General features: G+C 49.6%; 1 protein-coding gene across 1 annotated transcript in view; it reads left to right on the top strand.

The window, feature by feature from the left end:
- SLC24A4 (solute carrier family 24 member 4) overlaps positions 1 to 18,922 on the top strand; it is a 171,278-nt gene that overhangs the window by 108,369 nt on the left and 43,987 nt on the right. Inside the window, exons 2-9 of the mRNA XM_030931774.1 lie at positions 1,276 to 1,352; positions 6,575 to 6,649; positions 9,285 to 9,369; positions 9,906 to 10,009; positions 10,587 to 10,661; positions 13,173 to 13,198; positions 15,221 to 15,274; positions 16,932 to 17,074. Coding sequence (XP_030787634.1) covers positions 1,276 to 1,352; positions 6,575 to 6,649; positions 9,285 to 9,369; positions 9,906 to 10,009; positions 10,587 to 10,661; positions 13,173 to 13,198; positions 15,221 to 15,274; positions 16,932 to 17,074 — 639 coding nt within the window. The remainder of the gene's footprint in view (positions 1 to 1,275; positions 1,353 to 6,574; positions 6,650 to 9,284; positions 9,370 to 9,905; positions 10,010 to 10,586; positions 10,662 to 13,172; positions 13,199 to 15,220; positions 15,275 to 16,931; positions 17,075 to 18,922) is intronic.

Consider the following 18,922-nt stretch of genomic DNA (forward strand, 5'->3'; position numbering starts at 1 on the left):
GATTACGAAAAGAGAGAGAGATGTGAGGGAAGTGAAAGAATCTATTTTTCATTAAATGCTGCTTGTTTCAAAGTGGGAACATTTTCTGGGTGTCTGGGGAGCTGATGTTTTCTGTGGCTTGTCAGGAGAATCAGATCTTAAAAATCAGAAAAGTTTCCACATAAAGGAGAAAGCATCATTTTCAGAGCTTAGGGCCTAATTATATTTGCAGAGAAGGGATTTCTGTCCTGGAAGTTTATTTAACAAGCATTTATCAAGTACCCACAATGAACCAGGTGTCATTCCAGGTGTTTAAGGAGTTTACAAGGGTGATAAAAGTATTCTAATAAGATGAGATGATACATATTGTTATTTTTGTTAATATTTTAACCTTTGTTTATTCAGTCGATTGCTAAGGTTGATTGAGAACTTACTGTGTACCAGGCCTGGCCTAGGTACTGAGGGTGCAGTGGTGACCAGGGAAGTGTGGATCCCTACCTTCCAGAAGCTTCCAGTTAAGCTGGTGTGGTGAGAGTGGGTGGAGATCTGGGAGTGCCCTAAACAGGATCTGTGACAATGGAATTCATTCATGTATACGTCTATTCATGAGCGTGCTTATCCACTGATGATTTTGAATGCGGCAGTGGCAGGTGAGAAGGGATTATTTCTCTGTTACTGAGCAGATGAGTTGTCAGAGCTGCCTGGGGGTGCAGGAATGATACTCAAACCCCAAGCATTTGATTTGGATTTTTTCTACATCTTGGCTGTTATCAGCAATATGGCTATGAACATTGATGTGTAAGTTTTAGTGTGGACATATGCTTGCATTTCTCTTGGGTCTATACTTGCGAGTGGAATTGCTGGGTCATATGGTCTATGCTTAAATCTTTTGAGGAACTGCCAGACTGCCTCCCAGGGCTCTACCATTTTACATTTCCACGAGCAGTGTTTGAGATTCCATTACCCCCATATCCTTGTCAACACTTAACTACTGTCTGTTCTGGGTTCTAGCCATCGTATTATGTGTGAAGTGTTTCATACTGTTTTTTAAAATGCAAGACATATCTAAAACATGATGCACTCTAAGGGGCTGGAATATCTTTGCATAATCCAGTATCCAGCAACTATTTCCTGAGAGCACTGGTCTGCCCCTGGACTGAGAAATGGCTGACCTTCTTGCTGATCAGTCCAAAGCCAGGTGGGCTCTGCAGTTCCTTAATGAACTCCCAGATGTCAAGTGAGGTTTGTCAGGAGGCCCACAGATAACTAACACTGCCATCTCTTCCTGTCTTCCAGCAATTCACGAGTTCCCCGCAGACCTGTTCTCCAATAAGGAGCGACAGCACGGAGCCGTCCTGCTGCACATCCTTGGTGTAAGTGGTCCTCCCAGAGTGGTCACAAAACTTCTAGCACGTGAAGCCTCTCTGCACAGTGGGGCAGAGCCGTGGCGTGTCTGAGATCTTTTATTCTTGTAACAGCCCAGTGAGGACAGTGGAGACTGGGCACGTTTCACTCACAAAGAAATGGTGTCTTAAATGTGTTAGGTGACTTACCCAGTGTCACACAGCTAGTGGCCCCAGAGCCAACACAGGAATGGAAGTCTTTCCTGTGCCCCATTTTCTGCTTTTGTAAAACAGGGATGATGGTACCTATTACAGAGTGTGAATATGAGTGAATATGGGTCAAGGGCATCAGCGTTGCGTGGCACATGATAACTCCTACAAATGCTTGCTGTCCTGATTCCCATGGCGACCCCTAAATTTTAGTACCTTTACATCACTATGTAGACAGTCCCCGAGTTAGGATGGTTATACTTACTATTTTTCAGTGTTATGATGTTGCAAAAGTGAGACATATTCATTATCACTGTTCTGGAAGTATAAAGAAACTATACTGTGAATTTTGAAGTTTTATCTTTTTCTGGACCAGTGATACTCTCTCCTCATGCTGGGCAGTAGCACCAGTTGCAGCTCCCAGTCAGTCACGTGGGCATGAGCATAAACAAGCAACCAGTACTTTACAGGGTACTGTGTTGCCAGATGAATTTGCCCAGCTGTAGGCTAATTAAGTATTCTGAGAACGTTTAAGGTAGGCTAGGCTAAGCGATGATGTTCAGTAGGTTAATTGGGTTAAATGCATTTTCCACTTATTTTATTTATTTATTTATTTATTTATTTATTTATTTATTTTTGAGATGGAGTCTTGCTCTGTCGCCCAGGCTGGAGTGCAGTGGCGCGATCTTGGCTCACTGCAACCTCTGCCTCCTGGGTTGAAACGATTCTCCTGCCTCAGTCTCCCAAGTAGCTGGGATTACAGGCATGTGCCACCACACACAGTTAATTTTTGTATGTTTAATAGAGAAGGGGTTTAACCATGTTGGCCAGGCTGGCCTCGAACTCCTGATCTCAGGTGATCCACCTGCCTCGGCCTCCCAAAGTGCTGGGACTACAGGTGTGAGCCACTGCACCCAGCCCATTTAAAGTATTTTAAACCTAAAATGGGCTTACCAAGCTATAACCTCATTGTAAGTCTAGGAGCATCTGTAGTTTAAAACTTTGGTGTACTTCTCAAACTTCCCTCCATATTCAGATGGACTTTGATGACAAATGGTGGAGGGGGGGTCAAGTAGTAATTTGAAAAGAAATAGGGGTTCAAACCTAAGTTACAAGTTTGTAACTCTCTGTGCTGGAGTAGGCAAACTACAACCCTTGCCAAGTCTGGCTCAATGCCTGTTTTTGTAAATAAAGTTTTATTGGAACACAAACATTCCTATTCGTTTCTATATTATCTTCTATAATATAATAATAAGTGCTATTTTTGCACTTCAGAGGCAGAGCTGAGTACATGCATCAGAGACAGCCTGACCCACAAAGTCAAACATATTTTTTATCTGCCCCTTTACAGAAAAGGTTTGCTGACTCTGTTGTGTGGTATGGAGAAACGTAGCTGGTCAAGGTTTGCTTCTCTGCTTTGGATCAACCACAGCAAATTTTCCTCCTGATCAGCTTCCCTGACCATCCAGCACCATCTGCTTGTATATTTAGACCCAACCAAGTATTATTCTTTGCAAGAGATCATTAAGAAAGTGAAATCTGGAATTCCCACAAAGATAGTAACAACCAGAAAATAATGAATGGTGAAGTTTTAATTAAGAGGGTAAGCCATTAATGAAAACGAAGACTAGAATGAGGGCTGTTGGCACATTTTGAACAACAGACCTGTTTATTATTTCTATAATAGAGTTATTATCTTTCTAGTTTCTCTGGCTTTACACTCCCTCCCCTTTCACTAAGGGACTGTGGATGTGGCTAATTGGTCCCGTAGTTCTGTGGTCCTGCCTTGTGAAAGTCTTGGCATAGCTGAAATAAAACCTCAGGCTTCTGCTGAACCTGAGTGCACCTTGGGAATTTCACAGGAACCCTTTAGAGGAGAGGTTACCAAGCTATGGCTGGAGAGCCAAATCCAGCTCACCAACTGTTTTTAAAAAATAAATAAATAAATAAAGAGAAGATGTTTAACTGACTCACAGTTCCACATGGATGGGGGAGGCCTCAGGAAACTTACAATTATGGTGGAAGGGGAGGAGGCACATTTTACATGGTGGCAGGGAAGAGAAAGCGTGCAAGAGCGGGGAAAACTGCCTTACAAAACCATGAGATCTCGTGAGAACTCACTCACTATCACGAGAACAGCATGAGAAAATCACCCCCATACCACCAATGGTTTTTATAAATAAAGTTTTATTGGAATACTGCCACACCCATTCTATGGCTTGTTCTTGTTTCACAACAGCAGAATAGTTGTGGAAGTGACTATTTGGCCAGCAAAGCCTAAAATATTACTATCTGACCCTTTACAGAGAATGTTTGCTGACCTCTTGTTTTTTCTTTTTTTTGATTTGAATGGGTAGATGAATGCTGACCTCTTCTTTAGAGCACAAAAAGGACCTAGCTTAGGGGCTGGTTTTGCCTGCAGTGCTCCGTGACCCAAGAGATGGAAATCGGGGCGCTATCTTGGCTCATCTTCTCTCCTCATTGTTTCTCAGGGCTCAGAAGAGAGAGAGGCCTTTTGGACTCTCGGGAGGTGATGTTGGTGGGGATTGCTGTGAGTGAATTCAAGTCAGAATCCTAAGCTTTGTAGCAGGGTCTCCCCCACCTGCCTTCTCCCCTTTACCCACACCCCTGCTATTTGTTTCTTTTTACTCCTCTTCCCCAAAATGTTGACAATGAGTCAAATCCAGTAGATACACGCCTCAGATGCCCTGGATGCAGCTAATGTATCTTCTGCTTTATTAATCCCAATGAATGAATGGTGAAATTGATGAGTATCACACTGTTTTAGCTGAAGTAGTCCAGCCTTTCCCTTTTGCAAACAGGACATCCATAGCACTTTTTCTTTAAAGAAAGAAATGGCTTTCCCCAGTGCTTGGAGCAAAACCCATCTCTTCTCCATGGGTCCTGGTCCTTGCCTCTCCCTCCAACCTCACATTCTCCATTTTCCACTCTCTCTATTCTCCCTGTTGTTCCTCAAATGCTGTCAAACACACTCCTACCTCAGGGCTTTTGCACTGCTGTTTCCTGGTAGATATTTTACTGGCCAGTTTGCTTCTTTGTTCCCCACTAAGGTAAGTTATAGGAGAGGATTTTCCTGGCTTCCTCACCACTGTATCTCTGATCCCCTTGGTAGTTCCTGGCACATAGGATGAGCTCAGTGAAGCCGTGCTGGCTGCTGAGCAGAGGGATGGGCCAGAGAGAGACTCCAGATATAAAACCATTTTAAAACTGCTGATCTGTGCTTACTTCATCATGAGGCAGATGCTGAAACCAAAACCTAGAAATGTTTCTTATCCAAAGTCACTTGGCAAGTCAGTTCCAGAACCAGCCTTAGAATCTGGGTTCTTTGCTCCATGAACCTCCAAGTGTCAATGGCCTGTGTGTTTTAATGGTGCCAACATTATTAAGTAGCATCCCAGGAAATGCTGGATCTCAAGTTGCCATTTGTTTTGGCAGTGGATAGGCAGTCACTTTAGTGCCTTCCCTAAAAATAAAGGGAGCAAATCAGGATTGTTATTATTATTTTAAATTCCTAAAATGGTGATTCTCAGTGCTTTCCTTTTTGGCCATTAGGGTTAGATCTTGCCTGTTGAGGGCAGACTCTGGTGCTAGGACAGAGAGCTGCTGCTTTAAGAAGAGATGCTTGAGAGAGTAGAAAAAAAAAGTGTTTTTCCTGCTCTCAAACTTGCTCACCACATTCTGCTTCAACAAACACACAACAAAATGCATGTGGGTTTTTTCCCCACATGCCAAGAATTCAGCAGACACCAGTTGGGTGTCCTCTAACTCAATTCAGTTCTGGCACTGTACGTAGAGACAGTGGCAGCTCCCACCCGCCAAGGGCTCAGTCCCACAAGACTGCTTCTTCTTTAGACGGCAGATGCAGCCCTCAAGTTGTTTTACCTGTGCTTCTGAACAACCTGCTAAATCAGGGTTCCCATGACCCCCTCCTTGTGCTCAATTAATTTGCTAGAGCGGCTCACAGAATTCAGGGAAACACTTTGACTTCCATTTACCAATTTATTATACAGGATATTACCAAGGATACAGGGCCGGGTGCCTTGGCTCACTCCTATAATCCCAGCACTTTGGGAGGCTGAGGTCAGAGGAGCACTTGAGTCTAAGAGGGCAAAACCAGCCTGGAAAACATAGTGAGACCCCCATCTCTACAAAAATAAAAAATAAAAATAAACAGAATTAGCTGGCTGTGGTGGTGTGCACCTGTAGTCCCAGCTACTTGAAAGGCCGAGGTGGGAGGATGATGAGCCCACGAGGTAGAGGCCTCAGTGAGCCAAGATGGCACTGCTGCACTCCAGCCTGGGTGGCAGAGACCCCATCTCAAACAAAAAAGGATATGGATGAAGGGATGCATAGGGCGAGGTATTGGGGAAGGGGTGCAGCGCTTCCACACCCTCCCTAAGCATACGACCCTCCAGGAGCCTCCCTGTGTTCAGCTATCAGGGAAACTCCTGAAGCCCTGTCTTTTTGGGTTTCTGTGGAGCTTCATTACATAGGCGTGACTGATTACATCATTGGCCGCTGGTGATCAGTTCGACCTCCAGCCTCTCTGCCCTCCCTGGAGGTTGGGGACTGGGGCTTAAAGTCCCAACCCGCTCATACTGCCTTGGTCTTTCTGGTGACCTGCCCCATCCTGAAGCTACCTAGATGCCCCCAGTCACCAGTCACCTCATTATCATGCAGAAGACATTCCTATTATGCCCAAGGTTCCATGGGTTTCAGAAATTGTGGGGGGCAGAGAGCAAATATAACTTTCTTATTAGATCACAAGAGGAGGAAGCCCCAGTGGCCTGAGTTTTTGTCCCCTCTACTGCTCAGCATGTTATCGCCTCTCTGGGTCTCAGTTTCCCCATTTGCCAGTAAGGGGATTGAGGGAACGAAATCTATGGTGCTGGAGTCTTCCTGTGTGCCCCGCTCTGTCCGCCTGGCCTCTGCCCTGGCAGCCTGGTTTGGGGTGCAGTGGGCCCTCTGCAGCTGCGGCAGGGGCCCTCACCGACCCTGCCTGTCTCCTCTCTCGTTTGCAGGCTCTGTATATGTTCTATGCCTTGGCCATAGTGTGCGATGACTTCTTCGTTCCATCTCTAGAGAAGATCTGTGAGGTATGCGGAAGGGACTTGGGACACCTTGGTGAAGCCTTGGAGACATGTGGTACATAAATGCCAGGCCGAGAAGGCCAGGGCTGGTGTGGGGAGCATGCTGGTGGTAAAGGCTGTCACACCGAGCACTTAGTGTCTGCCCCATGGTACAAATTAGCCTTGGTGGATGGCAGCCTCTCCCAGAACTTGGCAGAAGAACATGCTCCCGGTGTGAGATCACTACCCAGAACCACTGGGTCCACAGCAGGCTGTTGGCATGTGTGTTCAACCTGGCTAAGTACAAAGCACAGGCAGGCCTGCCAGATGCAGTGGAGCATTGCCTGTCACCAGCTGCAATTGGCAGGTGACAGGTGGGCCCACCCCACCAGGGGGATGCCAAGCTGCAGTGGCAGGAATTTCCCTTCCGTCCTCACCTTTGCACGCTGGTATTTTCTCCCCACAATTATTTTGTTAGTTTTTACTTTCTTTCCTTATTTCTCCTCACATACAAGATCCCAGTGTATCTCTCTTTGCTCCACCTTACTCTTGGCTTCTAGTCAAGGAAGGAAATCGACTTCCGTTTGCAGCACCTCCTGTGTGCACAGTGCCCAGGGCTTTGCCAGCCTTCATCCCTGTGAAATCTCCCGTGTTTTTGAGGCCATGTCTTCATGGTGACATTTGCAGCTGGGAAGGCAGGTTGTTTGGGGCAGGTGTTCCCTGTGACTTTCCCCCTTCTGGGCCCAGCTTGGGGAGCTCAGTGTCCTTGCAGAGTTGGGACTGGCTGCTTTGGACCTGGGCCTGCTAAGCAGTGACCTGGCAAACGTGCAAAGGCCTCCCCTTACCCCACACCCCCTCAGATGGAGCCTTGTGCTTGCCTCCATCCAGACGCTTGTCAGTGAGGGAACGGAGCCAGGGGAGGAGGGTGAGGAGCAGAGTCGGGAAATGCCCACGGGAATGACTGTGCAGGAGGGTCCACCCAGGGACCCTGTGGAGTGTGCGCTGCAGCGACGGCAGTTGTTAAAAGTGTTGCTGCTTCTGCCTTCCAGAGGGGGCCCTTGGGAAGGATGCAGGCAGCTGATCCTTACTGAATATACACCTAGGACCCACCACTAGGCTGAGAGCTTGGGGAGGCCATAGCAATGGGGTTGATGGGAGCCTGTGGAAGGTGAAAGGTGGGTGACTACAGTGTAGGGCCACATACAGTGGAGATGCCATGCGCCCCATAGGGTTACCTGTATTCCTAAGGATGGAGGTGAGCAAGGGTGGTGGTCTTAGCCATGTAGGTAAGACCGATGTCAAGGGCTCAGTGAGAGATATTAAAGGACAGGGGAGCCAAAGGGAGAGGGGGAGCATCTCTCTTGGGGGAGAAATCTGGGAAGGCTTTGTGGAGGAGGTGGCATTGGGTCCAGGTTTCAGAAGTGGGAAGGAGTTTAGCAAGCAGAGAGGGAAGGGAAAGGCATTCCAGGCGGAAGGAATGGCCCAAGCAAAGGCAGGGAGGAGGGAGGACAGGAGGCAGCATGTTTGGGTTCTGCTGAAAGTTTTGGAGATCCTTTGGGAGCAGAGCCTCTTCTGTGGAACTCTGATTTTTGGCAGGGTTAAGGTGGCTGGCTTCTGCCCTGGAGACAGTGCTGTGCCCCCACCCCAGATTCTGTCAAGCCCAGAGTGCTGACCCTTCTGAGGACTCCTCCAAGGCTAGCTCATCAGTGGGTTCCTCGGTGGCCCCAGAACCCAGGGCTGCTCAGGGGTACTTTGTGAGGTGGGGCTGGTGGAGGTGAGTCCTGCCCTGAGGGGCCTTCTGAGAACCACAAAGTGGGCGCCTCCAGATTGGTTTTCAGGCAGACCCTCAGTCTCCATGGTTTCTCCAAACATCCAAAGCCTCCAGCACTGCACTTTAGATCAGAGGATAGGCTCTGTGGCCAGATGTGGCCTGGACAGGCAGAACAGGCCTCAACCATGAGTCCCCACCCTGTCCCGTGCCAGCTTAACCCTGAAACCAGTACCTCTGGGTCTTTGTGAGCCACCGGATGTCAGGCCTGCCGTGGAGAAGGCCTTCCAGAATGCAAGGCTCAGCTGCGGGCCAGAGGCCTCCAGATCCACAATGCTGACATTCTCACCGAGGCCCCCAGTACCCAAAACTGGCATGGGAGGGGATGGTCACTAGACTGGTGTGCGCCTGTGGAGCACCACTGTGTCCCAGACCCTGTACTAGGCACCAGGGATGCAAAGACGGGGAAGATCAGCTGCTGCCCTCATCATCTGGTGAGGAAAGGCAAAGCGTGTGAACCACAAAGCCTCATGTGAAATTCACGTTTCAGTAACAGCAGATAAAACACATGTATCTGAGGGAAATGACTAGCTCTGAGTGGATGCATAGGAAGACTTCATCAGGGAGACATTATTTGGTCAGGGGCTTGCAGGACAAACAGAAAGGAGATAGGCAGGGGAGAGGGAAAGGGGCTCTGAGTGGAATGCCTGGTGGAGGGTGGAGGGCAGATGGCAGAAGGCAGACAGCATGTCCCCGGGGTGAGAGGCTGTGGGCAGAGGAGTTTGGCTCTGGCTGTAGCACTGCTCTCCTGCATGCTCCTTGGCTGTGGAGTGTCCAGTGATGTCCAGGGCCCCCATGTCACACCCTGAGGGTCTGTGGTCACTTCTGTTTCAGAGACTCCATCTGAGTGAAGATGTGGCTGGAGCCACCTTCATGGCTGCAGGAAGCTCAACACCAGAGCTGTTTGCCTCTGTTATTGGTAAGAAATCCCCTCTAGCCTGAGACACAGGATCTAGAGAGTCCATTTGGTGCCCAGAGCAGTGGGGGCATTTGTCAGCTCTGAGCCTCACTTTTCTCATCTGTAAAATGGGAGAACTGGAGATACAGTAAGTAGACTGGTGGTTTCTTGGGGCATGGGGTGGAGTAGGGTGCTGAGGGGTGATAACAATGTTCTTTTTAAGGTGATAAAAATATTCTAAAATTAGATTGTAGTTTTGGTTGCATGATTCTGTGAATATACTAAAACCACCGAATTGTATGTTTAAATGGGTAAATTTTATAGCAGGCAAATTATATCTGAATAAAGCTGCTCAGAGGAAAAGGAAGATTGGAGTAGCTAGTTCCTGGCAGCATTTCCACCTCCCTGGTTCTGCCACTGCTTCTGCCATTCTCTTCTGCTTCACAGATGCTCTGTTTGATAGTAAAACAACCCACTTGCCTGTGAAAGGGGACACTGAGGAAGGGGCAGGCTGGGGTGCATGTCTGATGCCCAGGGTCTGTGTGTTTCCTTTCCAGGGGTGTTTATTACCCACGGGGACGTCGGGGTGGGCACCATCGTGGGCTCTGCTGTGTTCAACATCCTGTGCATAATTGGAGTATGTGGACTGTTTGCTGGCCAGGTCAGTGGTTTCTCCCCGGGCCTGGCAGATGCATGCCCTGAAGTGTGGGGGAAGAGCCTCTATGACAAGAGGTTGGGGTAGAAGTGGGGACACCCACAGGACAGCTGAGCTGGATTCTGGATACATTTGGGGCCTGGTTTTGGCCTCCCCAACAGGGAGCATGAAGCTGGATTGTCGTTGATACCCCATTAGATATCCTCAGAGACCCAGGGGAATGTTGGACTTGACCTCAGAGAGGCGGGTCGTGAGTGAGGCCCTGCTTTGCGGAGGGAGATGGAAGTGGGCAGCTGACTGTGCCTCAAGCTGCCAGGATCGGGTGGAGAGCGAGAGCCTCTGGCCTCTGCTGTGAAATACGCACTGTTCTGACCTCAGAGGAATAGGGGGCTGCTTTGCCATAGCTTGAGAACATGACTTGGTTTCATTCTGTTCCCCAAATATAACAAAGAACAAGTGTGGGCTGGAGTTAGGAGGAGGAGCCCTGTGGGTGTGCCCCGCACTGCGGAGGGGAGGAGACCTGGGCAGCTGTGCACCCTCCCCATCCCCCTGCTCATAGCAGCCAACGGGGCTCTGCCGGCAGGTGGTCCGTCTGACGTGGTGGGCCGTGTGCCGAGACTCCGTGTACTACACCATCTCCGTCATCGTGCTCATTGTGGTGAGTTGCCCTCCACTCCCAAGGTCAGGTTGGCCAGGACCCTGCGAAAGCACAGGACCCCTGCCCATCTCTGCCTCGGCACTGTGACCAGAGAGGACTCACAGCACCCAGTAGTGGGGTGTGCCAGCCACTCACTGTGGTCACGATGACCAGCCCCCCACCTCCAGCACTGTGCCACCCCCAGCACTGTGCCTCCCTTTCCCCAAAACCTCAGACCCCGCACCTTGGTTGTGGAGCAAATCCAGCGGCCATCTTGAAGACACAAAGGCCTCAGAAGCAGGCGTCCCACAGCCCGTGCGGTTCAGCTAGGGCACTTTGTTCATCTGGGGCCCTTTTGCTCCCCACATAGGCCCTGGTTACCCTTTGGTGGGCTTGGTTTTAAAATGCAGAGTTTCTGGCTCTGCTGCCCACAGGGTGGGAGAGGGAGCAGGCCAGCTTGGGGCAGGCAGTGGGAGCAGCTGGGAGCAAGAGAGGAGCCAGGAGGAGAGGAAGAAGAGGAGAGGAGCTCACAAGGGGGCCCTGGACCTGTTGGAGTGATGTGGAGTGTCCCATGTGAGCCCCAAGGGCTGGGGTGACATCGTGGCACTTGATAGTGAGGTGGATGACACAGCCAGGTATAGCCGAGGAGCATGTCATCCACAGGGGAGCATTTTAAAACAAAAGAATTTTGAAGTGGAGGAAAGGGGCACGTACACAGGGCATGCTCAAACTTCAGGGGTGGAATGTGCCTCTGAGTGACAGCTCTCAACCAAACCTAGAGTCAACTTTATATAGACAGTCATGTCCCCTGTATTAGTGCCCCATTGCTGCATAACAAATTTCCCCAAAACTCGGCAGTTTAAGACGAAGATTTATCATCTCCTACAGAAAGTGGGAGATAATAAATCTTCGTCTTAAACTGCTGAGAAACCGGTCAGAAATGGTATAGCTGGGTCCTCTAGGCCAGGTCCTCTGCCAGGCTGCAGTTAAGGCATTAGCCAGGGTAGCATCATCACAGAGCTTGGTGGGTGGGGCTGCTCTTGCAGGGTCATTCATGTGGCTGTGGGCAGGCCTTGGGCTGCTGGCTGTTCCACAGGGCGGCTCTCAGCTGGATGGCGGGCTTTCCTCAGAGCGAGGGCCAGAGGCACCAAGACGGAAGCCACAGCCTTTTCCTAACCTGCTTTCAGGAGTGATACCTACCACATGTGCTGTATTCTGTTTGTTAGAAGCAAGTCACCAGGTGCACCAAGTCACCAGAAGCAAGTCCCATGCAGCCCACATGCTAGGGAAGCATGAATGTCAGGCAGTGGGAGCATGGGGACCCCCCTACAGGCTGCCTACCACACCCTCCAAAAAGTAGATGTCTGAGATGATTCTACAGATGAAACAATCTACAAATACATGATTTCAAAAAGGTCAACATATGCCATAACCATAATATAAAGGAGAAATAAATGTAATTTATAATAAAAGAATACATCTTTCAGTATGTAAATGGTTTCGCACGAAGAAGCCAGGAGAGCCAATGAAGGGATTGGTTCCCTCCTACACAAAAACAATCTCTGAGACTGTCTAGTACAAATGCAGACTGATGCCCAACTGTTGGGCTGGCACCTAAACCCCGTGGGTGGTGCCAATGTTGATGATGTGATTTTCCACAATAATGAACGACTCCTGATAAAATTCCAAACAGAGCAAAGTATAATCATTCCTTAATTTGCATGACAGTTACCTTACTAGAAAATTAAGGATTCACTAAAATGATGTAAAAATTCTTTGATTTACAAAAATGAAGTGAAGGCCGGGTGCGGTGGCTCACGCCTGTAATCCCAGCACTTTGGAAGGCCGAGGCGGGCTGATCACTTGAGGTCAAGAATTTGAGACCAGCCTGGCCAACATGGTAAAACCTTGTCTCTACTAAAAGTACAAAAATTAGCCGAGTTTGGTGGTGCATGCCTGTAATTCCAGCTACTTGGGCGCCTGAGGCGGGAGAATTGCTTGAACCTGGGAGACGGAGGTTGCAGTGAGCCAAAATCACACCACTGTGCTTCAGCCTGGGTGACAGAGCAAGACTATGTCTCAAAAACAAAAAAAAAGATACACCCTCCAACACACACTTGCACACCATATATACACACGCACACCCCATACACACACACACACACACACAAACACCATGCACACACACTTAGCTATCTTTCAGTCTTTGAGATTTCTTGATTATATCAATTCTGTTCCATGAATGAGGGGAGGCTTCTGCCAGGTTAGCCCCCAGCAGCTATTTGGACTGTTATAAAGCACAGGACATATCTCTGAGGGTGGCCGTGCTAAGCTGGGGCTATGTAATACAGTACACTGCTGGCCTAGGCTACACTAAGGAAAGGCCTGTAGGTGAGCAGCTCAGAAATGGATCCATAACACATATAACAAGGCCAGTATACATTGGCTCTGGGTGCCTGGGTGTCTGTGCTTGTTCTTGTTTGGAAATAAATATGTCCTACCCACCTCAACTCTGTTTCTTTTGCCTTACAGTTCATATATGATGAACAAATTGTGTGGTAAGTTTTTCAAGTGTATTTTTCATTGTTCTTTTTTGTTGTTGTTTCCAGTATCCTTGTTTGTTGGGTTCCCTGAATCTTTTTAAACATAATTTTCATAAACTTAAGCTTATTAACTTGTGAAAGTTAAAAAAAGATTTCATTCTAAGCAATCATGCCTTTCTTTATCCTGTCAAAGTGCGAAAAATTGTTTCCCTTAATAGTCCTGTCCTGCTAGGTGTCACGATGTGTTATAAAGTTAAAATTCTGAAAACAGTATGGTATTTTGCAAAGGGAGAAGCATAGGCCAATATGGAATGCATTAATGGGCCTATTTCTGGAATGGGGGACATTGCAGAGATGTCATGATATAAGGCAGTGAGTTAGGAATAGAGTCTTGAATGCTGCAGGGACAACTGGGAATCCACACAGAACAATACAACATCAGATCCCTACCTCACACCTTATACAAAGGTAAACTCCAGGTAATTTGAAGATATTACTGTAAAAATGAGACTTTTTAGAAAATGTCAAAAGAAAATATAGAGACTTATCTTTAAGACACTGAGGTAGGAATTAAAACACCTGTAATTTCAGCTACTAAGGAGGCTGAGGTGGGAGGATGGCTTGAACCCAGGAGTTTGAGACCAGTCTGAGCAACATAGTGAGATCCCGTCCACCAAAACAGATACATAAATCACAAACTTCTGAGGAACAGGTTGATGTTTCCATTCTATTTGATAGCATGGGAATGCATCTGACATTCATAACTCATAAACATTTTCTTTTGATTGCCAACAATTCAGAATCTGCATGCATTCTGTATGATTTTTTTTTTTTTTTCCCGAGACCCAGTCTTACTCTGTTGCCCAGGCTAGAGTGCAGTGGTGCCATCTCGGCTCACTGCAACCTCTGCCTCCTGGGTTCAAGTGATTCATGTGCCTCAGCCTCCCAAGTGGCTGGGACTACAGGTGCATGCCACCACACCTGGCTAATTTTTTAATTTTTTGTAGAGATGGGGTTTCACCATGTTGGCCAGGCTGGTCTTGAACTCCTGGGCTCAAGTGATCCACCTGCCTTGGCCTCCCAAAGTGTCTGGATTACAGGCTGCATCCTGTATGACTATGGAAATAGAGTTAGACAATCAGGCCGAGGACATCAGCTACCTGCCCTGAGCAGTTGTGTGCTATGGGCCCCCAGAAACCTGGTTCTGGTCCTATCCTGGCCCCCAACTTGCTGTCTGGCCCCAGGAAAGCCTCTGAACTCCTGGGTCTCATTTTTGTCATCTGTAGACAGGGTTGGGATGGCAGTGGTTCCATGATCTAGAGGTCAGCAAAGGAAGAGCTCCCAAAACAACTGTAGCCCATGCTGGGCACATAATGGGCTTTGGTTTATACATGTCAAGTGGATGAACAAGCTAAAGCTTGTGTGCTCCACCAGGGGCTTGTGGTCAGAGCTACGAAAATCCCCACTGCTAATGGGATTGGGTGGGGTGCACCAGAGGGTAGTAATGGTGCATCCCAGGAAGACCCCAACCCTTCCATGCCCAGCATAAGGCCCGGAAGGCTCCTGTGCCACCTGCCGCATATTCAGTCAGCTCTCAGGCACTACTTCCAGGACTTGGGCCCCTTTCCACCCACACCCACAGCTTCTCTGGCTCCTGCCCAGAATCTTGGGTGACCACAGGGTCTCTCAGGGTCGAGTTTGCGTGACTTCAGGCCACTAGCCTCCATGAATCCTGGGACATGGTGGCCCTAGTCCCTCCTTTTTCTAGGAAGCTGGGGGAACCCCACCTCTGTCCTGCAGACCTCTATAGTTGAGAAGAGACCTCTCAGCTTTTCTTGCTTGATCATCAAAAGGGCTTCTGGTGGCAAGACAGCCACAGGCTGGGGGAGCTCTCCCACATGCCCGGGTTCTGGGCCCAGCACTAGGGGCGGGGGAGGTAAAGACATCCCGCCCTCCTCCACTCCTGGACCCCTCAGTCCCAGCCTTCACCTGCCCCAGGCCCCGAGCTCTAACCACAATCTCCTTTCTCTCTTTGAGGTGGGAAGGCCTGGTGCTCATCATCTTGTATGTGTTTTATATTCTGATCATGAAGTAAGTGCCCTTTCTCCTCCCCGGGGCTGCCGAAGCCTTGCCCCACTGCTTGCTATAGCCTTTTGTGACAGCAGGGAGAAAAACATCTATCAGATCTTCATCCTTTTAGGCCAGCCCCAGCTCTCTGGGAGACGCCCTGCTGGGGGACAGCTGGAGTAGGGGAGGAGTGTTAGATGCTGTTCCGGGGGTGCCGTCCACACTGAGGCCAGGGGAGTCACGCAGGTGGCTGATGTGTGGACTACAGGGCTGCTCCCCAAACAAGTAGCACGCAAGGACCTCCTTCCCGCCCTGCTCTGGGCAGCTACTCCATGCCCCAGGGTAACCGCTCACTTGTGCTATCTCTAGAAGCCTTCTGATAATTTAATACCACTCTTTTCAAAAAGCCAGGCAGATTAACCTCTGTCCCAGGCTTCATAAAATGCCACTTCTCTGGGCCAGTGCTTTGCACAACTGCAGCCACTGATAGTACTGAGGATGGAAACTCAGGCTATGCAAACTTGAGCCCCTCCAGAAGCTACCCAGGTCAGAACCATCTCAAAAACTACCCATGAGGAATACTATGCAGCCAGAAAAAGGAATAACGTTCTGACAGGCTACAACATGGATGAACCTGGAAAACATTTTGCTCAGTGGAAGAAGCCAGTCACAAAAGGACAAATATTGTCTGATTGCACTTACGTGAAGGGTCTAGAAGAGCCACATTCATAGAGGTGGATCAGAGGTCAGTGCAGGCAGCTGGGGAGCAAAGGAGGAGGAATTAATGATTAGTGAGAACAGTGTTGTTGTTTGGGATGATACAAATGTTTTGGGAACTGTGCTGATGGTTGTAGAACGATGCGAATGTAATTAATGCCACTGTATTGTGCACTTAAAAAGGGAAAGTAGTTAGAATGGTCAATTTTATGACATATATTTTTTTCCCACCACACACACACACACACACACACACACGCACGCACACACACCCCTACTCATGAGCTGAGCCACGTTCAGGTTTATCTTCCTCCTCATACCTGGATACGTAATTAAAAAGAAAGACAGCACTCATTTTTTATGAGGATATAAATCCCACATTTATATAAAACATTTATAACGTTTTATAAAAATGGGTGATAAACTGTCAGACTGCAAGAGCATTATCCTTAAATGATCTCCAATCTGAGTGCCTTTCAGTGAGGAGCCCGCCTGAGGTTCTTGAGATGGAGAGACTCTTCCCTCAGGGGTGATGGCAGTGCTGGCTGTGAGTGGTGCACGGGGTGCCCATGAGCATCCCGGGAGCAAGGTCTGCTGCTGGGGGAGAGAGGACAGGTCTGGTAATGCCCCCTGCGAGCCTGCTCAGAGGCGAGGTCGAGCTTCCTTTATTAGGACAGGCTCCATTAAGTAAGCCTCAGTCATCTTCTTGGCTGAAAGGTTTCTCATGCCCCCGGGAAGCCCACCACCAGCTCAATAGGAGCAGGTGCCCCCAGACAACACAGTGTTCCCAGGTCCCTGTCAGGAAACTGTCAGCCCAGTGGAAAAGCCGAGGCTCCACAACTCCCCTGCCACCCGCCACTCCTGCGCTGTGCTGACTGTGCGCAGGGATGGGGTGTGATCCCCCACTGCCCAGTCCGTGGGAATCCTCTCCACTGCCCTGACCTCCTGCCTCCCTCACTTCCAGGTACAATGTGAAGATGCAAGCCTTTTTCACAATCAAACAAAAGAGCATTGCAAACGGCAACCCGGTCAACAGTGAGCTGGAGGCTGGTAATGATTTCTATGACAGTAGCTATGATGACCCTTCCGTGCCATTGCTGAGGCAAGGTAAGGCTGAGCAGACAGGAGTGGGCAGAAATGTGTCCTGGAAGCCACTCTCTCCTTCTCTTTTGTGTACACACACACACACACACACACACACACACACACACAGCCTCCCACAATGTCCCCCCTCTAAATTGTCACTCTCTTACCTTTGACCACAGGTGCCCTAAGTGAGGAGAGAGAGTCAGTATGGGAGATGGGGTTTTGCTTAGATGGGGCAGGGGTGGAGGGAAGTACAGCAGGAAAGAGAAAAACCACAGCCACGTTTCTGGGAGCTTTCCCACGCCTTCTGGGGAAGGCGCAAGGCCTGTTTGGCTCTTCAGAATGCAGTGGTGTCCCTGACCCATGTGCGGGCCCACCACAGGAAGCTGAGGAGCTGGGGCGGCAGAGCCAGCCTGGGCCTCCCTACAGTTTCTCAAATGCCAGACCCAGTCCTGGATGGAGAAGGGCTCTGGACAAAGCACTGGTTCTCAGGCTGGGAACTGTCGCCTGGAGGAAGAACAAGGCCAATAAAAGGCAGACACGAAGCTGAGCAGGCATCCCCAGGCCAGCCTCAGAGAGCCCCGCCAGGGAGCCCCTTCCCCTGGGGCAGCAACCTTGTCTCATCCGCAGCTCTTTGGCCTTCTTGTCTGGGAACTGGGGGTCTGGGCCTCCAAAGCCATCTCCTGCCATGTCTTACTGAATTCTCTGAATCATCTGTGCCTGACTGACGGCCTCTTTGGAAACCTGAATAATCCAAGGCCAGTGACCAGGTGGCTCCCTTTGTGGAGGCAGCTGCCAGGAAGGAGAGATCGTTCACTCTAGCCCAGACCAGTGGGAGAGCCTGGGCCGGTTCTTGCAATCAGTATGGAAAAACAGGTCTGAGCTCCACCCTCGGTGTTGGGCAAGACCTTCACCAGGTGAGCGCCTTGCACTGGTGTCTGGGGGCTCTTTCCCCCCCATTCTCCATGGCCTGGGGCTAATCAGGTGAACTCTTTCGTGATGTCACTGGTGGGACCAGGTGGTCTCAGATGTGTCTGGGACATCTGGGGGCGGAAGCTGTATTTCTGGGCCTCTTCTCCAGTCATCTTCCTGGGGCTGATGAGGACATGGCTTCCTCCCATTTGCATTTTGGGAATCTGTTCTGCCCTGTCTCAGGCAACCCCCAAGAGGGAGGAGTCTCTCCGTATAGAAGGGGGAAGCCTGCTAGGGTGGCGGGGTGCGGTCCAGGCCGCAGCCTGGCTGTGGAGGCCCACCCACAAAGGGCAAAGCTGAGGAGCTGATGAGCGTGGAGTTTGGTTCGTGTGTCGAGTTTCGTAAATGCCGAACAGGCTACCCCAGGGGAAGCCTGTTTCCAGGACAACCTCAGAAGGGGAAGGAGCCATGCGGGCTGCTATGTCGGATTTTAACTCTATGGATGTACTGGCCCCAAGGTGGTCCCCACACACAGGCTGGCAGGACAGAGGCTGGTTGCTGCCCTGTCGTATATATGGTGCTCCTGGGTCCTCTGGGCCTTCGTGGCGAGGAAGAGAAGTACTGTGTGCTGAGTCACTCAGGCTGGTGGGAGATGCCCACCCAAGAGCCACCTAGCACCCTGTGGCCAAGGCAGGAGACCTCCCAGGACCCTGCAAGAAGCACTCCTCATTCGCAGCATGGGGGCCTCAGCTCCTCAGCTTCTCAGGGTGACCCAGGCTCCCAGAGGCCACTGCCCACACGGTGCCTTTTCTGGCACTGCTGTGACTGTCTCCGCCACTCTGTGCCTGTGACAGTAGCACTTCCTTGCAAGTTTATTTTCTCCCAAATCTTTTTTTTTTTTTTTTTTTTTTTAAGACAGAGTCTCGCTCTGTCGCCCAGGCTGGAGTGCAATGGCCG

Source organism: Rhinopithecus roxellana, chromosome 5 (genome assembly GCF_007565055.1).
Source record: "Rhinopithecus roxellana isolate Shanxi Qingling chromosome 5, ASM756505v1, whole genome shotgun sequence".
In the NCBI taxonomy this organism is placed as follows: Eukaryota; Metazoa; Chordata; class Mammalia; order Primates; family Cercopithecidae; genus Rhinopithecus; species Rhinopithecus roxellana.